A 20,948-nucleotide genomic window follows, 5' to 3' on the forward strand; every position below is an offset into this window, starting at 1 on the left:
TTGCTGGGCGTGGGGAGGAGCCGGGCTGGACAGCAGCTGCGGGTGGATTTGGGCTTTCGCCCCGGGGATGGCCGGCCTTTGCTCTGGATCCACAGACGCAGGGCCAAAGAGTAGAACATGTGCATATTTACTCATTTAAAGTTAAAAAAAATCCTGCTACTTTCTAAGTCCTTACTGTATCTATTTTTCTTTCTTTCTTTCTTTCTTTCTTTCTTTCTTTCTTTCTTTCTTTCTTTCTTTCTGTCTGTCTAGAAATGGAACTAGTTGGGCTGTGCCCCTGGTGGTGCAGAAGGTGGGGAGGACCCTCTGGGCTCCGGAAAGAGACGCAGCAGCAGAGAACTAGCTGAGCAGCAGGAGATCGAATACCACGGTGCCCAGGTCCTTGTTCCCAGCACAGGCCTCAGCTTCCTATCTGTCACCTCCTCTCAGTTCCTAGGGGGGCAGGGAGGGTCGAGCAGGAAAAGCCGGCGATAAGAAATAAAGGGATGGATCAATAAAGGAGGGGGTATTTGATGATGAGAGTACATTTATTTGCAGTGCACTGCACTACCATGGGGCTGGAAGGTGGCAGTTAAGGGGGTTGGAACCCAGCTCTACTTCTGAAGGACTCTCCTAACTTGACTCACAGGGCTGCGGTAGGAGGAAACTTCAAGCAACTCTGAAGGCTGAAATGGCAGTTTGAACAATTGGGGAGGCAGGAGGCAAAAAAAAAAAAAAAAAAAAGCAGGTTACAACAGTCCAGGAAAAGGAGGAGACGGTTTGCTGAGGCTATAGAAAAAAACTGGCTACCAAGTTGTAAAGGACTCAGCAGCAGGAGCTTACAAGAGACCGTAGGTATTAAAAAAAGAGGTGTCAAAGATTATTCTGTTGTTTTAATAACATGGACAATCAGAAACGTGGTGGCAAAGGATCAGCTTGATAAAGGGGAGAATTCGAGAAAGGAAGACGAAGAGCTGTTTTTGCCATGTATAATTTAAGATGTCAACCAGATGCTCGGTGTAATGTATGGAAAGATGCTATACTTAGCCTGAGTCGAGAGGGAAAGTTCAAATGCCACAAATATAGGTTACACGGACACATATACATTTCTCTGTCAAATGAGTGATCTCGGAAAATTCTTTCGTCCCTTCTGAACTACGTTTCCCAGCACGCCCTGCGCCGCGACCGACCACGCCCCCCGGGAAGGGGTCCCGTGAGTCTCTGGGCGCAGAGCTCCGCCTCCGCCGCTGGGGGCGGGGCGACGTCGGACTCCAGGAGCGCCGGATTACGCACTTCCTCCGGGGGTTGGGGCCGAAGCGCTGTGTGGCGAGTTCGAGTCCCGCCTCTTGACTTTCGCCCCAAGCCCCTGAGTCCAGGGCGGGGAGCATTCGCTTGGTAACCTCTCCGCGGCCAGGGGCGGTGGCACACCTTGGGACTTCACCATGGAGGACTACCTGCAGGGTTGTCGAGCTGCTCTGCAGGTAACGGATCCCGGTCTGTGACCGTAAGGGGTCCAGGAAGAACGAAGATGCGGGATCTGGGGAAACCCCGAGGGTGTGTGGGGAGGGAACACGGAATTGTGGGGAGGGGGCCTGGGATCAGATCAGCCTCGGGGCCGGAGGAATGAGGAACGAGAACCAAGCTCTGGGGAATGCCGCTCAGCCTCCTTGGTTTTGGCTCCCGCCTTTGGGGTCTCCCCAGAGCTGGGAGGAGGAATCGTGGGTCTGGGAGCTGCATCTGAGCCTCTGCTCAACGTCGCCGTCGCCTCGGTCAGCTCCGTCAAAAGGTGAAGGACTGTGGTGCCGCCGGTCGTGCCCCGCGAGGTGTATTTGCCCCTTTCTCTCCGCACCTCTTTCAGCTCTCCGCTCCCAGGGCCTCCTTGGCCCATTGGCCTCCGTGTGAGCCCCGGGGGAACGAGGGAACCTGTGCCCACAGCCTGACTGCCTCTGACCGGCTGTTTCTGTCTGCCGGGCCGAACCCATTCTAGCTTTGAGGTGGTCATGGTGTTTTCCTTTCAATCTGGTTTTTTAAATCTGGTTTTTGAGCATGTTTTTAAGCTAAACTGTAGGCATATCAGTTGTTGACCCCAAACTTGGTTTCCTTCGCCCTCAGTTTTCTTCTTTGGCCTTAACCCACATGTAAATTACATAAGGATCCCTCGCCTGGAAGGGATGAGTCCAAAGTGGGTTTGGAATCAAAACTATAAGCTTGCTTTGAATGCTCTGTGGCTTGCTTTCGGTGCACCGAGCTGGTCGGAATCTCCCAGCCTTGCCGACTGGCCCTGCAGCATTAGGCTGCTACTCCCAGTTAGCAGCAGAAAGCTGACCAGAGAGGCTCCAAGAGGTCCCTTGGCCCCCCACTACCCCGAGTCCCACTGCCCCTGTCGAGGCCTAGTTGGATGGTTGACTATGCTTTCCTTGTAAAGTATCTTTGCAAATTCCCTCGGGCGATTCATCCTAGTCTTTAACAAATCCTTAAAGTTACCTATTATTTTCTTTGGCAGATTGGGCTTCTGGCATAAATGAATGTCCTCACCTGAAGTATAAGGGCAAAGGACACTTTTAATACCGATGGCACCAAGTTTTTCCTCGTGAAGTACAAACTTTGGGAAAGTTGATTTAATGCATAGGGCAATTTGGAACCAATTGTTGGGTTCCCTCTGATTTCCACCATGGGGAGCTCATTGGAGGACTGATGTAGAATCTTTGTGGCGCTGTTCCGAGTGCTAAGCAGTTGGAATTTTTCCACCCCCGATAACCCAAATGACGGGCCTCCTTTCCACCATTTTTGGTAAAGAGCCCTTAGACCTGAAACGCCACCAGATGGCCTTTCTTTGCATGCCCCTCTCCTAAGATATCTTAACAGAGTACCCCAGGTTAACACATAACTCCTACAGCAGTAGGAAGCTGAAAATTCCTGGATTTTTCCAGTAGTGCTGGTATCCTGACTTTCCTCTGCTTGCATTCATCCCCCAAGAAGAAAGATCGAGATCTTTCTTTTTCTGAACTTGTGAACTTGTGAAGGTGAGGTTGTACCCTAGAGTTATTATCACACAGCCTAGCCAGGGCTGGAAGAAACGAGAAAATCAGACCCTGGGAATCTTAGTGGAGGAACTGGGGGCGGGACACAGGTGGTCGCCAGCATTGTAGACTGCTTTTAATTATAGGGGTGCCTGACTGGCTTAGTCAGTAGAGCATGCGACTCCTGATCTCAGGGTCATGAGTTCAAACCCCACGTTGGGCATAGCACTTATGTTACATAAGTAAAAATAAATACTAGGGAGGGTGTCCGGGTGGCTCAGTCCGTTAAGCATCTGATTCTTGATTTCGGCTCAGGTCATGATTTCACAGTTGGTGAGATCAAGCCCGGGCCTGCTTGGGATTCTCTCTCTCCCTCATTCTCTGCTCTTCCCCTGATAGTGCTCTCTCTCTCTCTCAAAATAAATAAATAAGCTTAGAATACATAAATACTAGATTGTTTTTAATTATAGAAGTAGTAAATGTACACAGTGGAAAAACTTTAAATACAAAAAAGGTTATGAAAAAGATTGTCTTCTCCCCATCCAGTTCCCCAGAGGAGGCTGCACCATGGTCTCTTGTGTAAAGAAAGACGTGATTTAAACAGACAGATTTAAAACAGGAAGTTTTTTAATATATATTTTTTTATTTGAGAGAAAGAGAGAGAATGCACACGGGAGCCGGGGAGGGGGACGAAGGAGAGGGAGAGAAAGAGAATCGCAAACAGCTTCCACACTCAGCGCAGAGCCTGACATGGGGCTTGATCCCATGACCCAGGGATCATGACCTGAGCAGAAATTAAGAGTCAGGGGCACTAAGCTGACTGAGCCACCCAGGCATCCCTGATACCAGAGAAATTCCTACAGCCTCTGCCACAATGATAGTAGGATGTTCCATTTTATTTATTTGTAACGTTTATTTATTTTTGAGAGAGAGAGTGAGAGCAAGGGAGGAGCAGAGAGAGAGGGAGACACAGAATTCGAAGTAGGCTGCAGGCTCTGAGCTGTCAGCACCGAGCACGACGCAGGGCTCAAACTCATAAACTGTGAGATCATGACCTGAGCCTAAGTCAGATGCTTAACCGACTGAGCCACCCAGGCGCCCTTAGGATGTTCCCCTTTTTTTTTTTTTTTTTTTATAATTTATTGTCAAATTGGCTTCCATACAACACCTAGTGCTCATCCCAACAGGGGCCCTCCTCAGTGCCCATCACCCACTTACCCCCTCTCTCCCACTCCCCTGTCCACCCTCAGTTTGTTCTCTGTATTTAAGAGTCTCTTATGGATGTTTCATTCAAAAAAAATTTTTTTTTAATATTTATTTTTTTGAGAGAGAGAGAGACAGAGCATGAGCGGGGGAGGGGCAGAGAGAGAGAGAGAGAGAGTCATAGAATCCAAAGCAGGCTCCAGGCTCTGAGCTGTCAGAACAGAGCCCGATGCGGGGCTCAAACCCACAAAACCGCGAGATCATGACCTGAGCCAAAGTCAGAGCTTAACCGACTGAGCCATTCAGGCTCTCCTGGATGTTCCATTTTAAAAGAAATCCTTTTAACCAAATGTCCTATTCACAGTGACTCATCTTTCACGTCTAGTGCATAGAAACCTTTGCTTCAGGGTGGGGCTGCATTCCCCGGTAGGTACTCATCCAGCTGCAGATGACATGTGTCATCTGCCTCCTGTACGCGCAGAGGGCAGCGATCAGGAGTGGCCGGCTATCCTTCAGCCATCACAGTCCTTTCCTCAGTACCTGTACTATTCTCGGGGGAGGGGGGTGGCCTCTCTATCCCTGGCTCCCTGCTCTTTGCTTCCCTCCCTCATGAACCATTTTGTAGACTAAGCATCAGACCATATTCAGCCTCAGAAGGGAAGTGGTTGACTCTGGCAGCCCTGAAGCCCATCCTTTCTCCCTGCACAAGGCCACTCATCAGGACACAGCCATTGTCACTCGTGGGTTTGGGGTGTTTTTGTTTGTTTAAGAAAAGAGAAGTGTAGGGGTGCCTGGGTGGCTTAGTTGGTTAAGCGTCCGACTTTCGCTTAGGTCATGATCTCACGGTTCGTGGGTTCGAGCCCCGCGTCGGGCTCTGTGCTGACTGTCAGCTCAGAGCCTGGAGCCTGTTTCAGTCTGTGACTCCCTCTCTCTCTGACCCTCCCCTGCTCACGCTCTCTCTCTCTCTGTCTCCTAGAAATAAATAAACATTTAAAAAAAAAAAAAAAAAGAAAAGAGAAGTGTATATTGACTTGGGGCTCTTAGATTGCGTTTCTCCCCCTGGCATCTCAGGTTTCCTACTGCTCTAAGTATAGCCGTATCTGCCCTCAACTCTTCCTCTGACGGTCAGAAAGCCAGGGCTGTTTGGCTTTGCTTTCGGCTGGTGGGGGAGGTGGCGGGTTACGAGATAACACACGTTCCTCCTGAGTGAAGAGGAGAGGGTGCCTTATAAGTTGGGCAGCCCGGGACCATTCTCGTTTATTCAGACATAACCCTCTATTGCACCCCTTTTCATTCTCCCAGGTGTCCCCATCTGGAGATGGTCGCCTGAGTCGTAAGCTATGTGAAAGGGTAAGATCCATGCCCACGAAAAGAGGGCGAGGTCCTTGGGGTAGCAGTGCCGCGTGAGGGCCATGGTGCCAGAAGCTGGAGGCCTAGAGGAAGAGGATTGCTCGGGCTGGGTGGCCGGGGAGGGCGTCACAGAGACAGGGCCTTCAGGTGGCATGAAGGGGCAGGGACGGGCAGAGAGAGGAGAAGATGGAAGGCAGCTCCTCCTTCAGCCACAGAGTAGGCACTTACGGGCCATCTCACTTAAGTCTCAGAACAGCTGCATGAAATCGGTTACACGATCATCATTTTTAAAACGAACAATGAGGCTCGGAGAGGTCTGAGTCCCCTAACAGGTAAGAAGCAGAACGGAGATTCAACCCTAGGCTGCAGTCTTTCCCAATGACAGTCCCGCCGCTTAAAGGGCAGAGCTGGGACTGTGCACAGCAGGTGTTGTGGGTGGTGAGTGGACTGGACAGGCTAGGGTGGTGGCGGACCGTGGCCCCTGCTCAAGCCTGCCCCAAGATGCGCTGAGAGCCCAGAGAATTCCTTTGACACTCATTCCTTTTGGCTGCTGTCTTGGCCTGAACAAGCATGGGGGGCTAGTTATTCACCTTCGTCTGGATCTCATCTCTCCTGAGTCACAGAGCTGTATGTGGTGCCTCCCTTCTGCCCCCCTGCTTAGCCCCCCTCCGTGCTGGGCCTCTGACCTGTCCCCACCCAGCTGGAGTAGCACCAGCGCGAGCGAGTGTTGGAAGGTGCCTCAGAGGGCCCAGCACTAGGTCTGTCCCACTCGCTCTGCCTTTTCTCTGTTCCTCTTACCTTTTTCCATTAGAGTCGGGGCCATATGGCCGCTCGTATTTATACAGGCCCATTTCTAGGGAACACGGTGCCCCCCACACTGCTTCAGTGAGCAGGTTATCTCTACGGCCACTTACCTTTGTCGTCGCTCTGGTCCACAGCCATCTGGGCTCTTCTCGGTATCTGGGAAACAGGGGGACGTTCTCTGGTATCAGAAGGAGCAGTTGCAAGTTAGAGGAGTTACTATAGGACTGAATTCTCCTCTTAGGTAGGAAAAGAGTTTAGTGCTGAAAGGAATCTCCCCCTCCCGTGCTGTTCAGTGTGAGTGGGTCTGGGCCGCCACCCGCTTGAGCTAGGCTTAGAGACATGGGTACGGGGGAGGACCTAGGGTGGACTCCCCCAGAGGTCCTCTGTGTAAAACCCCTGCCTTCTGTGCTTCTCTGAGGGTCGGAGAGGCGGTGGGGGGGAAGTAGTTTAAAAACAAAAACTTGGGTGGGAGGGGGGCGCCTGGGTGGCTCCATCGGTTAAGCATCAGACTCTTGATTTTGGTTCAGGTCATGATCTCACAGTTCATGAGTCTGAGCCCTGCACTGGGCTCTGTGCTGATAGTGCAGAGTCTGCTTGGGATTCTCTCTCTCCCCCTCTCTCTCTGCCCCTCCCCTGCTCATGCTCGCTCTCAAAATAAGTAAATAAACGTAAACAAAACAAAAAAAACCTGAGGCACCTGGCCAGCTCAGTTGGAAGATCATCTGATTCCTGATCTCCGTGTTGTGAGTTCGAGCCCCGTGTTGGGTGTAGAGATTATTTAAATAAATAAAACTTAAGGGGGAAAAATCTGTAGTTACTGGATAGGGCAACTTCTGCCACCAAAAGTCCTCTAAAATTTACCTTTCTGGCCGTAGCTTCCTGGGGGAGGGAGGAAGGGGGAAGGGTAACAGCCAAACAGGCAAGGTGATTCCCTTTCTTCCTATAGCTACATTACTTGATAACTATTGCTTGCTATGTTCTGTTCCTCTGAACCCCTTTCCTACTTTTCTAAACTCTTGCATCTAGTAAATCTTCCCTGATTGAAGAAGTCAGAGCGTTCGGATATTTACCTGTCTGTAACCTAGTAGTTTTCAACTGGGAGTGATTTTGCCCGAACCCCCACCCCACCAGGAATATTTGGCAAATCTGGAGACATTTTTGGTTGTCATGACTGGTGATGCTCCTGGCATCTTGTGGGTAGAGTCTGGGGACACTGCCACACTTCCCCCACACACAGCACAGTCCCTGCACAAAGAATGATCCAGGCCCAGAAGCCACTAGTGCTGAAATTCGGAAACTCTGCTGTAACCGGTGTGTCTCCATTTGTCCTTACCCCTTCTCTCAGAAGCGGGCTGAGATAGAAGTTCCAAACTAAATTGGTAAGAGAGAATTCTTGTGCCCTAAACTGAGCCATGGGCATAATTCTTAAAGTACCTACCTCTTCGGGTTGTTGTTTAAGACTCTGATAGCGAGGGGGGTGCAAGGGAACAGGTTAATAATAACAGATATTCCTCCCTTCTCGGTCTCATCAGCAGCTGCACTTCTCAGAGCTTTAAAAATGAAGGTTCCTCAGGGCGCCTGGATGGCTCAGTCAGTTAAGTGTCCGACTTCGGCTCAGGTCATGATCTCACAGTTTGTGGGTTCGAGCCCCACGTCCAACTCTGTGCTGACACTTCAGAGCCTGCAGCCTGTCTTCAGATTCTGTGTCTCCCTCTCTCTCTGACCCTCCCCTGCTCACACTGTCTCTCCTAAAAATACATAAAACATTAATAAATAAATAAACATTTAAAAAATATTTTAAAAATAAGTTTCAGGGAACCTGCGTGGCTCAGTTGGTAGAGCATGCAACTCTTGGTCTCGGGCTTGTGAGTTCGAGCCCCACATTAGGCATAGGAGACTACTTTAAAAGTAACACTAATAGAGAGTAATACATAAAAATAAACGTTCCAGCAGCAACAACTGTTCTTGCTCTCATCAGACCCTGCCAGGAAAAGTGTGTCTTGGATAGTGCATGTCGCTTCTATCTGGTCATCACTGAGGCTCCTCCGGGTTGGGGCCATTTTCACAGACTGGATAACTGGACCACGGACTGGATTTTATTTTACCTTTATTTTCAAAAGCTCTTCGCCTCTTACGGTTTAGAAGCATAAGGACGTGTTCCCCTATTTTGAAAACACCAAGGTCAGGGGAAGACACAGGCCGGGGTTGATGCGGCCTGAATAGATCACCTATCTCAACTGCTCTACCTTTGATTTCTCGAGTGCCCAAAGAAGCATGAGGAGTTAGAGAATTCTTTACTGCTGTTAACAATCAAGGAGGCAGTGTAGTAGAAGAAAGGGCCCCTTTCTACTTCCTGGATGTATATGGAGTGCTTAAACTTAGCTAAACACAGGTGGCCTCTCTGCTGATATCCTCATCCATGAAATGAGGGCTCATGAGATTATCTGACCTACATCTCCCGTGAAGGTCAGTGACAGGATGTGTGAAGCCCTGCTCAGGGCAGTGGGAACGGACAGAGGAACATCCGCTAGTGTCCTGCTCTCCTTCCTCAACAGGAGTCCCGGCCGCTACATGTCGTTCTGGGCAATGAAGCCTGTGACCTGGACTCCATGGTGTCAGCCCTTGCCCTGGCTTTTTACCTGGCGAAGGTGAGTACTTAGCAGCAGAGCCCCTTAGAATGAAAAGATCTGGATCCAAGACCCAGCTCTGCTACTCGACACCATTTACTCTTGGGTGGGTTAAATCCCTCAGCTTTCCTGAGTCCCCGGTCACAATCTATGACATCTGAAAGGATGCTATTTTGCAGTGCTCCTGGGAGGAGCACAGGAGTAGACGGATGTGGAAGAATTTGTAAAGCATAAGGCAAATTCAAGCCGTTTATTATCGAGTTCTGGGGACCAGGGGTCTCATTCCCAGGTCAGCTCTTGAGGATTAATAATGCCTTCCCTGCAGCATTTAGAACTAGGTCTTTTCCGTGAGCTGTCTTGCTGACCTTCATGTGTCCTAAGGAGAGAGGGCAAGAGTTGTCTTTTTATGTTTGTCAACTGGGTAATTGTGGCTTTGAGAAAGGCAGTTACTGCCCCAAGATCATATCTTCTCTGGTGCCAGTAATTCTGTTGCTTTTCCTGTCTATGCCCAAAACATCGCCATATGTTCTTTTCACTTTTCTTATCCAGACAACAGAGACTGAGGAAGTCTTTGTGCCAGTTTTAAATATCACACGTTCTGAGCTACCTCTACGAGGTGACAACGTCTTCTTCCTTCAGAAGATTAACATTCCAGAGTCCCTCTTGATTTTCCGGGATGAAATTGACCTCCACGCCTTGCACCAGGCTGGCCAGCTCACCCTTATCCTTGTTGACCATCATGTCTTACCCAAGTAAGTGGAAGGAAGTTAAGCCAATACTTAGCACGTACCATGTTGAACTCTGATCACTAAGAACTAAAGAGAGGAAGACAGTTTCTGCTCTTGCGGATCTCACAGGCTAATTGCAATTGCTGGGTCATATCAGATATAGAAAATCAACAGAAAATATTGTCAGTTCAGTTCTCCAGTTATAAGTAACAAAAAGAAATAGAACCATGGAGAAGTCAAACTAAAAGATAACTTAGAAATCATTTAAATCTGCCTTTGGTATCATTATTTGTGGCAGAGTCACTGTACTAGAAGCCTTTGAGTAGCGGTTGCAACTTTTTTTTAATATTTATTTTTGAGATGAGAGCATGTGTGCAGGAGTGGGGGAGGGGCAGAGAGAGGGAGAGAGAGGGGGACAGAGGATCTGAAGCAGGCTCTGCTCTAACAGCAGGGAGCCCAATGGAGGGCTCAAACTCACAAAGTGTGAGATCGTTACCTGAGCCGAAGTCCGATCTGAGCCACCCATGCACCCCAGCTGCAACTCTTTTTAATTTTTATTTTTAAATATATTTTTATTTTCTTTTAAGTTTATTTTTGAGAGAGAGAAAGCATGTGTGTTTGGGATTGGGAGAGAGAAGGGACACATAGAAAGAGAGAGAGAGAGAGAGAGAGAGAGAGAATCCCAAGCAGGTTCCACGCTGTCAGCACAGAGCCTGATGAGGGGCTCAGTCCCACAAACCGTGAGACCATGACCTGAGCCCAAGATCGCGTCGGATGCTTAACCAACTAAGCCACCCAGGCGCCCCAACTCTTTTTAATTTTTAAAAAGCAAAATTATTTTGGGGTCACTTGCATCACTCAGTTGGTTAAGCATCTGACTCTTGGTTTCCAGCTTATGTCAGGATCTCATAGTTCATGAGTTCTATCCCCGTGTCAGGCTTTGTGCCAAGCAGTGTGGAGCCTGCTTGGGATTCTCGCTCTCCCTCTTTCTCTCTACCCTCCACCCTCGCCTCTCTCTCTCTCACAATAAATAAATAAAACTTAAAAAGCAGAATTATTTCCTACATACGAAAATAACTCATTAGTGTCATTGTGATGGGTATTAGAGGCGTGTTGATACCTGATATTCTAGAGGACAAATAGGTGTGGAGAGGATGGAATAGTGAAATACACTAAAGGGGAGTGGAGGGTAGGAGGAGACGTTTCCTAAGAGAATTCACCCTTGATTCGCTCTTGAGTGTTTGTTCCTGGAATGGGGGTGGGGGGGAGGGGTAGTTGGGAAGAGCAAAGGAATTCATGTAAGCAAAGGCAGGCAGGCGTGAGATAGCTGGTGAATTGGGAGCACTGGAATTTGTTTTGCATGGCTGGAGCATAAAACTGTGACCCGGAAGTAGGACATAGGAAGAGGTGAGGCTAGGGAGGTAGGTGGGGGCCAGATTGTGGAAACGGGTAGGCCCTGCCAAGGAGTTTAGACCTGATGCTAGGGCAGTGGGGAACGACTGTGAATTATATTTAATCCAGATCCTAACAGAATCAAGTTTGCATTTTTCAAATCACCCTCAGCAGCCTGATGGACGATAGCTTAGGAGGGCCTGAGACCAGAAGTAGGTGTCTGGTTAGGAAGATGTTGGAATAATGTAGGTAAGAGATACTGAGGGCTTAGAATAGGGCAGTAGCAGAGGGTTGGAAAGGAGGGGATGGATAGAGATGGAGATAGAAGCCAGAGGATCTGGTGAACTGTGTGGAATTTGGGCATGAAGTGGACTGAATGACAGGAGAGATCGAAATACCGCATGCCAAGGGCGGCAATCGGAAAGGCAGCTCCTAAGGAGATCAAATACGTGGCTAAGATACTGGTCGCTGATACTTCACCAAGTTCACGGACATACTATTTTTTCCCATTTACATGCTATTTAAAGATGACTTCAGTTCTCACATGAAAGAAAAGAATTGAGAGCAGTGATGCAGAGGTAGAAGTGACAGCAGTTCTAAGTGTTTGCCTAAATGTGCATTTTCCTTCATGGGTGAGGTGGAGGTTTGGTTCAAAGCTGCTGGAGGCCTCCCACCTCTCTTTCTTTCTCTTGTCCCCACACCCACTGTCCCACGCAGAAGCGACGCAGCCCTGGAGGAGGCAGTAGCTGAGGTGCTAGACCATCGGCCCATCCAGCAGAAACATTGCCCTCCCTGCCACGTTTCCGTCGAGCTGGTGGGATCCTGTGCTACCCTGGTGACCGAGAGGATCCTGCAGGGGGCGCCAGAGATCCTGGACAGGCAAACCGCAGCCCTTTTGCACGGTGAGGGAGGGTGAGGGAGGGTGAGGGAGGGCGGGCGGCCTTCGGGTTAGGTCCCCCGGATCCACCCCAGAGAAAGGAGAGTGGAAAAGTCTAGCCTCTTGTAGCTCAATCGTACCCTTTCCAGGCTGTCCAGCTCATATCAAAAGCTGGGGCCTCTCAGGGGGCAATTAGGCACAAGACAGCTATGGTGAAAGCAGGAAGGGAGCACGGGATAAGGGACCGAAAAGCAGCCTGTGGTGGCTGTGTGACCTTAACCCTTCTTGTTCACATTTTCTCCATTTGCAAAGACAACAAAAAAGAGAGAGAGACAGACAGACAGAGAATTGAACTAGACTCTCTCTTCCAACGTCTAAGTTTCTCTTCTCCCTCTAAGAAGGGAGGTCATCTCTCTCTGACTCAGTTTCAAGATCTCTGAGGATTGGGGGTGCCCGGGCACCCTTTCTGCCCGCCTGCCTTTTAGTTTGGATTGGGGAGGTCCTACTCAGGACATAGCCCCGGCTTCTCGTTTTGTCATCAGTGAGTTCACCACACTCCCTTCCCCGTATCACATCCATCTGGTTTGAGGGTCGTGTGTGTGTTCTAGTGGTTGTGAACGGAAGGCCTTGGGATTTGAGTCCTGCCTCCCGTCCCCCCAGGCACAATCATCCTGGACTGTGTCAATATGGACTTGAAAGTGGGAAAGGCAACCCCAAAGGACAGCAGATACGTGGAGAAGCTGGAGGCCCTCTTCCCAGATCTGCCCAAGAGAGATGACATCTTTGATTGCCTACAGAAGGCAAAGTTTGACGTATCAGGTGGGAAACGGTAAACTGACTTCTCTCCCTCGCGTGTGAGAGCACAGATGGACAGGCCTTGTTCCGTGTGTGCTTGAGCACTAGGACCAGAGCGTGCAGCATGGTTGAAGCAGAGAGAACCGAGGGAGTATGTGAGTTTGATCGTGAACTAATCAGCCGATTTACTAACCTGGCTACCAGGTAGGAGGAGGAGGAGTATAGTAAGAGTGTCAGAGATTTCGGGGCTAATCAGAAACTATAGATATATAAGTAAGACTTGCTGAGGGAACACTACATTATCCGGGTGAGATCTAGGTAATCGTTTAGGGAAGCAGAAGAAACACTTAGGGTGAATCTACAAAGGACAAAGGAAGAGAACAAAAAAACTTCCATAATTTTTTACCCAGATACCACCTGTTGACATTAAAAAAAAAAAAAGGACCACATGTACTTACAGAAAGTTAAAACAACACAGAAGGGGGAAATGGCAAAAGTGTCTTTTCTTTCTTTTATCCTCTCCATGGTCCTTTGCTCCAGAGGCAATGAATGGGACTCAGTTATTTAAGAGAATCTTGCTATTATAGAATTGTAGTCTTCGTTATCTGCCCTGTTCACTGGCCCAGGGAGAGGCTGTGTTTGTCCTCAGTCTTTGACCCATCTTGGTGTCATCCCCTTCCTGGTCTGGGGACCCCAGTCTCTCTTGTTTGACCCCTGGCCTCACATTCACTGTCTAGGACTGACCACTGAGCAAATGCTAAGAAAAGACCAGAAAAGCATCTCCAGACAAGGCATTAAGATGGCCATCAGCGCAATATATATGGATTTGGAGGTAAGAGCAAGGTGTGGGTGGACAGAGAAATCTTCAGTTGTGTATGTAACCTTGCTCCTCATTGCTGGCTTCCCTCCAAAATAAATCTTGTCCCCATGTACCTTTCCCCACGCCTGCTGGCACTCTCACAGTCCATGACCTCTCCCTGCACTACCATGATAGCCTGCATACTGGTTTCCTGCCTCCTCTTTTGCACCTCTGTGAACCATTCTCCCCCATAGCAGCCAGAGTGATCTCTTATAAGGTGTCAGTCTGAAAAAACAAAACAAAACTGATGTGAGTCTGATCACATCAGCCCCCTTCAATTGCTGCCTTTTCACTGCGCTCCTGATAGAATCTGAAGGCCCCAGGAGCACCTGGCTGGCTCAGTCAGAGCTGTGTGCAAGTCCTGATCTCAGGGTTGTGAGTTCCAGCCCCACATTGAGTGTAGAGATTACTTAAATAAATAAAACTTAAAAAAAAAAAAACAAAAAACAGCAGACTCTAACAGCCCTACTGTGGTTTATAGGGCCCTCCTTGATCTGGCGCTTCTCTCTCTCTCTCTCTCTCTCTCTCTCTCTCTGACCTCATCTCCTTCCAGCTCCACGCCTGTATGCGCAGTGCTGTAGCCACACTCATTTTCTTTCTGTTTGCGGGATCTATTAAGCTCATTCCCACCTCAGGGCCTTTGCACTTGGCTTTCTCCTTTGCAGAGCTGGCTCTTTCTTATCACTCATTTCTTTTTTTTTTTTTTTTTTAATATTTTTATTTATTTCTAGGAGAGAGAGAGAGCGTGAGCAGGGGAGGGTCAGAGAGAGAGGGAGATTGAGACTCTGAAATAGGCTCCAGGCTCTGAGCTGGCAGTCAGCACAGAGCCCGACGCGGGGCTCGAACCCACAAACCACGAGATCATGACCTAAGCGAAAGTCGGACGCTTAACCGACTAAGCCACCCAGGCGCCCCTCTTATCACTCATTTCTTAGTTTAGATGTCTCCTCTGTTAAGAGGTTGTTCCTGACCACTGTTACTAACATAATATCCTTTGTGCTCATAAGTCTCTAAAAAATTTTAAATTTAGTTTTACTCTTAGCTAATGGACTCAAGTGATCAATTTCATGATTTCCTTGTTTATTGTCTGCATTACTCTACCAGTTTATCAGCTCCACCAGAACTGGGGTCCTGTTTCTTCTGTATCGGCACCTTTGGCAGCGCCTGGCACGTAGGGGGTGCTCAGGAAATTTTGTTGAATGGGTGAATGAATGTAACCTTTGATAACGGTATTTTACTACCTGGTCCCGTATCATATTGATTTAAGTCACTCAGCACCTGGACCTGAACACATTCCACATTCGTCTGTACAGCTTTCTACTAAGTTTTTACTGCGTCAAAATACTAAATAATCTTAATAAAACAAAATGGCCTGGTCTCTTCCCTTGCTGCCTCGTTTGGGAAACAAACATAAGAACGGAAAAGGCTTGCCAAGTAGCATAAATTGACACAGTACAAATTGACATGAGAAATGCCAAGGGCAGAGGAAAAACCCGGATCCGGAGTAGCTGGTAGTAGTAGCCGGCAGAGGAAATACTGCGAGACCTTGGGGAAGAGTAGAGGTTGGCAAAGAGTGAAGAGCTGGCGATGCACTCGGCCTGTGTCTGTGACTTGTGTGCCCCACTGTTCTTTTTGAACAAAAATGCCTACGAGGGGAAGACCTTGCTTATTGGATGGCAAGAGCGGGATAACATTGTACGTGCCGGGCATGTTACATACACGATCATGTTTTAATTCTTACAACAGGCACTTGGTACAAGTTTTATCCTCAAGCTTAAGTCCAGGGAGGTTGATACAACTCCTTGATGATGTAGCTGGTGGTTACCTATTAGAGCTGATTTCTAAACCAGTTCTGTCTGAACCCAAACCTATATTCTCCCCATACTACATACTGCTTCCCAGCACACAAAGAACATAGAGTAAATGTTAGAAACCGTTTTCCCAGAGTACACGACCCAGGTTAACGTGGAAGGCTAACCTTTGTGGGCATGTTTTATTACTGGTGACAAGGAGGGTCCCACTGTAGCCCTTTTCACTGCCCCATTTCTTTTTTTCCAGGCCTTTCTGCAGAGGTCTGGCCTCATCGCCGACCTCCATGCTTTCTGCCAGGCGCACAGTTGCGATGTCCTGGTCACCATGACAATCTTCTTCAATGCTCACAACGAGCCAGTGCGGCAGCTAGCTATTTTCTGTCCCCACACGGCGCTCCGGACGATGGTGAGTCTCTGTCCCTTCTGCAGCCCGAGGTCCCTGCAAAGCTCGGCCTGTAAGCACCATCCGGTGCCGTGAAACCTCTCCTTGGTTCTCACACTTACACAGAAGTCTCCTGACCTCTTTTCCAGAATCCTCCCTCCCTGCTTTTCCCCGTTCTCTCTATATGTGAATATCCTTAATCATACTGTTAAGAGAGATTCAAAGGGCATTAGAGACACAGTTCCTACCTAGAAGGACCTTGAAATCAGATTAAAAGGCAGTGTTATAAATCTGGAGTTCAAACTTGATTCTTAGCCTAATCTTTAATTCTTCACCCCAGAAAATCAGTTCCTTTCTTTTTACCCTATGGCCTTGAAACTGGGAAACACAAGAGAAGCCTTTTCTTTTCTTTTTTTTTTTTTTAAATGCTTTATTTCTGAGAGAGAGAGAGAGAGACAGTGTGAGCAGGAGAGGGTCAAAGAGAGAGGGAGATACAGAATCTGAAACAGGCTCCAGGCTCTGAGCTGGCAGTCAGCACAGAGCCCAATGTGGGGCTTGAACCCACGAACCGTGAGATCATGACCTGAGCCAAAGTCGGAGGCTTAACCGACTGAGCCACCCAGGTGCCCCAAGAGAAGCCTTTTCTACTACTTGACCACGCAGGGGTGAGTGACAGTGTCTACCGCTGGTTCTGGAGAGAAGAGATTGAGGCTCAGGTTTTCCTTCCTGATCTGTTGGACCACCTTTCCCACTTCTTCCCCTTTCTTTTCCTCTGTTGGTTACTGGGCAATTAGCCCAGGGAAGGAGAACTTAAAAGTGGATGCGAGGGGCGCCTGGGTGGCTCAGTCGGTTGAGCATCTGACTTTGGCTCGGGTCATGATCTCACAGTTCGTGAGTTCCAGCCCCACATCGGGCTCTGTGACACCTCAGAGTCTGGAGCCTGCTTTGGGTTCTGTATCTCCTTCTCTCTCTGCTCCTGCCCTGCTCAAACACGGTCTCTCTCTCTCAAAAGTAAACATTAAAATATTTTTTTTAAAAAACTGGACGTGAAAAAAAAAAAAAAAACTGGACATGAGTCAGTCCAGGCACTTTTGGGGTTTCTTGGGCTTCGTGAAGGCTGCTAAAGACTGGTCTGCATACAGCCTGATAATCTTCTGCATCCAGAGAAGGTATGTCATCCTTTCTTCTCTTCCAGGAAGCAAATGTAATTTCATTCAGTGGAAGGTAGTCTGGCACCGTGGAAAGAACCACAGTTGTTTTGTTTTTTAGCATTTTATTTTTTGAGAGAGTGCAAGCAGGGGAGGGACAGAGATAGAGGGAGACATGAATCCGAAGCAGGCTCCAGGCTCTGAGCTGTCAGCACAGAGCTCGATGCAGGGCTTGAACCCATGAACCGTGAGGTCATGACCTGAGATGAAGTTGGATTGAGCCACCCAGGTGGCCCAGAACTACAGTTTTAAAAAAGCAAGTGGACACATTTCCTGTCCCAGATTTGCCACTTACCTGCTTTTTGAGCTCAGGCAGATCAGTTGACTTTTGAATCTGTATGTGACATAATATCACCTGCTGATTAGTCTGATGTGATCATTAAACATAATAGCGTATGTAAAGTACGTTGCCAGGCACAGAGTAAGCACTGAGTAAATGGCGGCTGTCACTAATCATGTCAAGAAGGAAAGGGTGCTTTGGCCATAGGAGGTGTCTCCCCCTCTCCCCCCACCTTTTCCCCACCCTACCCCTCTGAAGCTCTGCGCCTAACAGAGGGCTCCCCCACTGCCCGGGCTGGGGAATGGGAATCCTCTCTTCACAGTGCACCCTGCCGTCTCCTCTCTTCCTCCTGTGTTCGAGACGATATAAGAGAGCGATTTAGAACCCTGGCTTTGGTTGGTAGACCTGCGTTCAAATGTCAGTTTTCCTTCATTCAGACTATAACCTTAGGCAAGTTACTTAATCTAAGCCTCTGTTTCCCTAGCTGTAAATGAAGGTAATACTAATCCAAGTCTTCAAAGGTAGTTGTGACAATTCAGTGAGGCAGTATTTGGAAGGGATCTGACTCAGCATACCTCCTACCCCCACTTTGATATGTTCATTCTTTCTGCCTGTGTCTTGCCCCTGACTTCAGTCTATATGCTTGTCCCATTCTAGCTAAGGATACAGTTCACGTTTTTGAGCCCAGAAATACGCTTGGAAACAACACGAGGTCAGGGGGTTCTGGGTTCTCTTTCAGACTCCCATCATCTATGTGATTTAGCTCAAGATGCTTAATCTCTCCAGGCTAGGGTTTACTAAAATTAGGTATATGATCTCAATGCTTTTGGGGCACCTGGGTGACTCAGTCAGTGAAGTGTCCGACTTCAGCTCAGGTCATGATCTCATGGTTCAGAAGTTCGAGCCCCACATCGGGCTCTATGCTGACAGCTAGCTCAGAGCCTGGAGCCTGCTTTGGATTCTGTGTCTCTCTCTCTCTCTCTGCCCCTCCCCTGCTCATGCTGTCTCTCTCTATCTTAAAAATAAACGTCAGATGTTTCTTCTGTTTCTAAATACCATGTCTATTAGCAGTAATACTGATCTCTGGGTGATTTAATGAAAAATATTTCTCCTGTATAAGAGAAGCCTCTAACTTAAGAGACTCCAGCTGTTTGCTTCACCACCTTATGTACCACCTCCCCCTCTTGTCTCCTCTTTAGATCTGTGGAGTTCTGGAACGCTCCCACTCTCCATCCCTGAAGCTGACACCTGCCCCAAGCACCCACCCTAACCTCCAAGCCTATCTTCAGGGCAACACCCAGGTATCTCGGAAGAAACTTCTGCCTCTGCTCCAGGAGGCCCTGTCAGCATATTTTGACTCCATGAAGATCCCTTCAGGGCCGCCTGAGACAGAGGGTGTGTGCAGGGAGCAGGTGGACAAGGAATTGGACAGGGCAGGGAACTCCCTGGTTCCTGGACTGAGTCAAGATGAGGAGGAGCCTCCACTGCCCCCCACACCCATGAACAGCTTGGTGGATGAGTGCCCCCTGGATCAGGGGCTGCCTAAACTCTCAGCGGAGGCCATCTTTGAGAAGTGCAGTCAGATCTCACTATCACAGTCGACCACTGCCTCACTGTCTCAGAAGTGACTGCTGGGAGGGGTCAGGATGGTGAGAGAGGTTGCTCGAACCACCTCAGTTGCATGTGTTGAGATGTGTCGGCCGTTCTGTCTTCATTGCTCCAGGATCTGGTGTACTATGTTCATGAACCTGGGAGGAGAACAAAGTGAAAGAAAACAGCTGCTTTAGGGATGGCTTTCTGCCTTTTCTCCAGATCTCTACCCATTAGACAGATCATATTATTTAATTTAATTCTCCAAATCTGCACTGACTCCTCTATTTCGCTTGCCGGGGGCACAAGGTAATACCTGCATAGTTCTAACAGAGTGGCACAAGAAAGTGTACCCCAGAAGTGCCCTCAGGAAGGCTCTTGAACAGAACCAGTGTCTCTCATGGAACCAAACAATCATTGTCTCCTGGTATTCATTTATTCTCTGATTGATTCAGGTATTTATTGGTTACTTACTTTAAGCTAGAGAGAAAAGGGAGTGTGCTTTGGAAACTATTGAGGTTTTCAGCCTTCAGCAGAATCTGGCTCCATGATTCCTCTTTCAGCCCCCAATTAAGCGGTGGTGTCCAAGGCCGAGGTGGCTACGGTTGTATTCTGAGCTTATCATGACTCTGTTAGGATTATTGGGAAGCAGTTAGGAAGCCATTATCTTATGTCCTGGCCAGCTGGCCCGGCTCTCAGTTTCTTTGGGTCCCTCAGAGCCACAGGGACCCCAACAAGACCCAGGAGACCCCTGGTTCTTGAGAGTTCAGGAGACACGCAGGAAGGCCTTAAGACCATATAGGCATTGTTCCCAAAAGACCGTAAAAGTGCAGTGAGATCCCCGGCTCTATGTCCTGGACCCGTCAGTTCCTTGTCCATCTCGTTCTCTTCTCGTTCATATTGGAAGGGAACGTGGAGTCCTTATACCGGCTGCCATGGACTGTGTGTCTCTTGGTAAGGCCCTTCATGTCTCTCGGTCTCATTTTCCCCATCGGTAAGACGAAGGGTCTGGACTGGATGTTCTCTGGTTTTCTATGATCTGCCTCTTTTTGCCATCCCTCTCTCCCCTGCTTCTCTGTGTATATATATATATATATTTTTTTTTTTTTCTTTATTTCTGTTTTCCCTGGAGGAGCTCAGGGTGGCCGAATCGTATTTATATGTGATTGTACCAAGGGACTCAGCCTCATGTAGCATGTATAGGGGTGCAATGCATACCGTAGTGACCCGCAGAGAGCCCCCCCGACTTGTTCTGCATGTGTAGAGTCTCCCTTTTGCCTTCAGACCCACCTGTCCCCCTTTCTCCCGCCCTGCAGCCCTGTTCCATGCAAGTTGCCAGTGGTCCCACCAGACAGTGGGACGTGGGACGATTCTGGCATGACGTCTTCAGAAAGAGGGGGATGGTATGACTTCACTGTAGGGATGATGCCTGTAGCTGTGGGAAGGTAAAAATCGTTGTGTGATTTCCGAACCAAAGGAATTTATGTTTTGTAACTTGGGTACGTTCTTTTGCATTTTGTTAAAAGTATTAAATACAGGGTTTTTTTTTCCTGTTTGGGGTCTTATTGTCTCTTTTTATAACTATAATCAGGCCCTTCTCTCTGATAATGGTTCCAAGCTCCTCAAGATTCATCTCCCTTCCGGGGCGCCTGGGTGGCTTAGTGGGTTAAGCGTCCGACTTTCGCTCAGGTCATGATCTCGCGGTTTGTGGGTTCGAGCCCCGCGTCGGGCTCTGTGCTGACTGCCAGCTCAGAGCCTGGAGCCTGTTTCAGTCTGTGACTCTCTCTCTCTCTCTGGCCCTCCCCTGCTCATGCTGTCTCTCTCTCTCTCTCTCCTAGAAATAAATAAAACATTAAAAAAAAAAAAAGATTCATCTCCCTCCTGCGGAGGGGGCAGCTCCCTTCGTTAACTCTTTTCGGGAATGAGAAGCGATGGCCTTCTAACTCTCCGCCTCCTCGGCCTTTCATTTCTTGCTTCTTCTAGAACCCAGAACCCTCCTAATGACAGCTTTCCCAATCTTGCTTCTATGCTCGAAAAGTGAGG

At 48.6% G+C, this 20,948-nt stretch overlaps 1 protein-coding gene across 2 annotated transcripts; it reads left to right on the plus strand.

Moving 5' to 3' along the window:
* Positions 1-1,243: 1,243 nt before the first annotated feature.
* Positions 1,244-20,460, plus strand: PRUNE1 (prune exopolyphosphatase 1). 2 transcript variants are annotated; one of them, XM_039246354.1, is made up of 8 exons: positions 1,244-1,460; positions 8,912-9,004; positions 9,533-9,735; positions 11,821-12,005; positions 12,641-12,799; positions 13,513-13,607; positions 15,693-15,851; positions 18,515-20,460. In XM_039246354.1, exons 1-8 carry the CDS (start codon positions 1,422-1,424, stop codon positions 18,941-18,943), a joined length of 1,362 nt encoding a protein of 453 aa, XP_039102285.1. In that variant the 5' UTR covers positions 1,244-1,421; the 3' UTR covers positions 18,944-20,460. The 2 variants fall into 2 exon arrangements, with proteins under 2 accessions (XP_039102285.1, XP_039102286.1); XM_039246355.1 differs by lacking the exons at positions 1,244-1,460; positions 8,912-9,004; positions 11,821-12,005; positions 12,641-12,799 and having other exon boundaries at positions 9,660-9,735.
* Positions 20,461-20,948: the final 488 nt, after the last annotated feature.

This window comes from Hyaena hyaena, unplaced genomic scaffold, assembly GCF_003009895.1.
Source record: "Hyaena hyaena isolate Hyena2069 unplaced genomic scaffold, ASM300989v1 scaffold_284, whole genome shotgun sequence".
Classification (NCBI taxonomy): domain Eukaryota; kingdom Metazoa; phylum Chordata; class Mammalia; order Carnivora; family Hyaenidae; genus Hyaena; species Hyaena hyaena.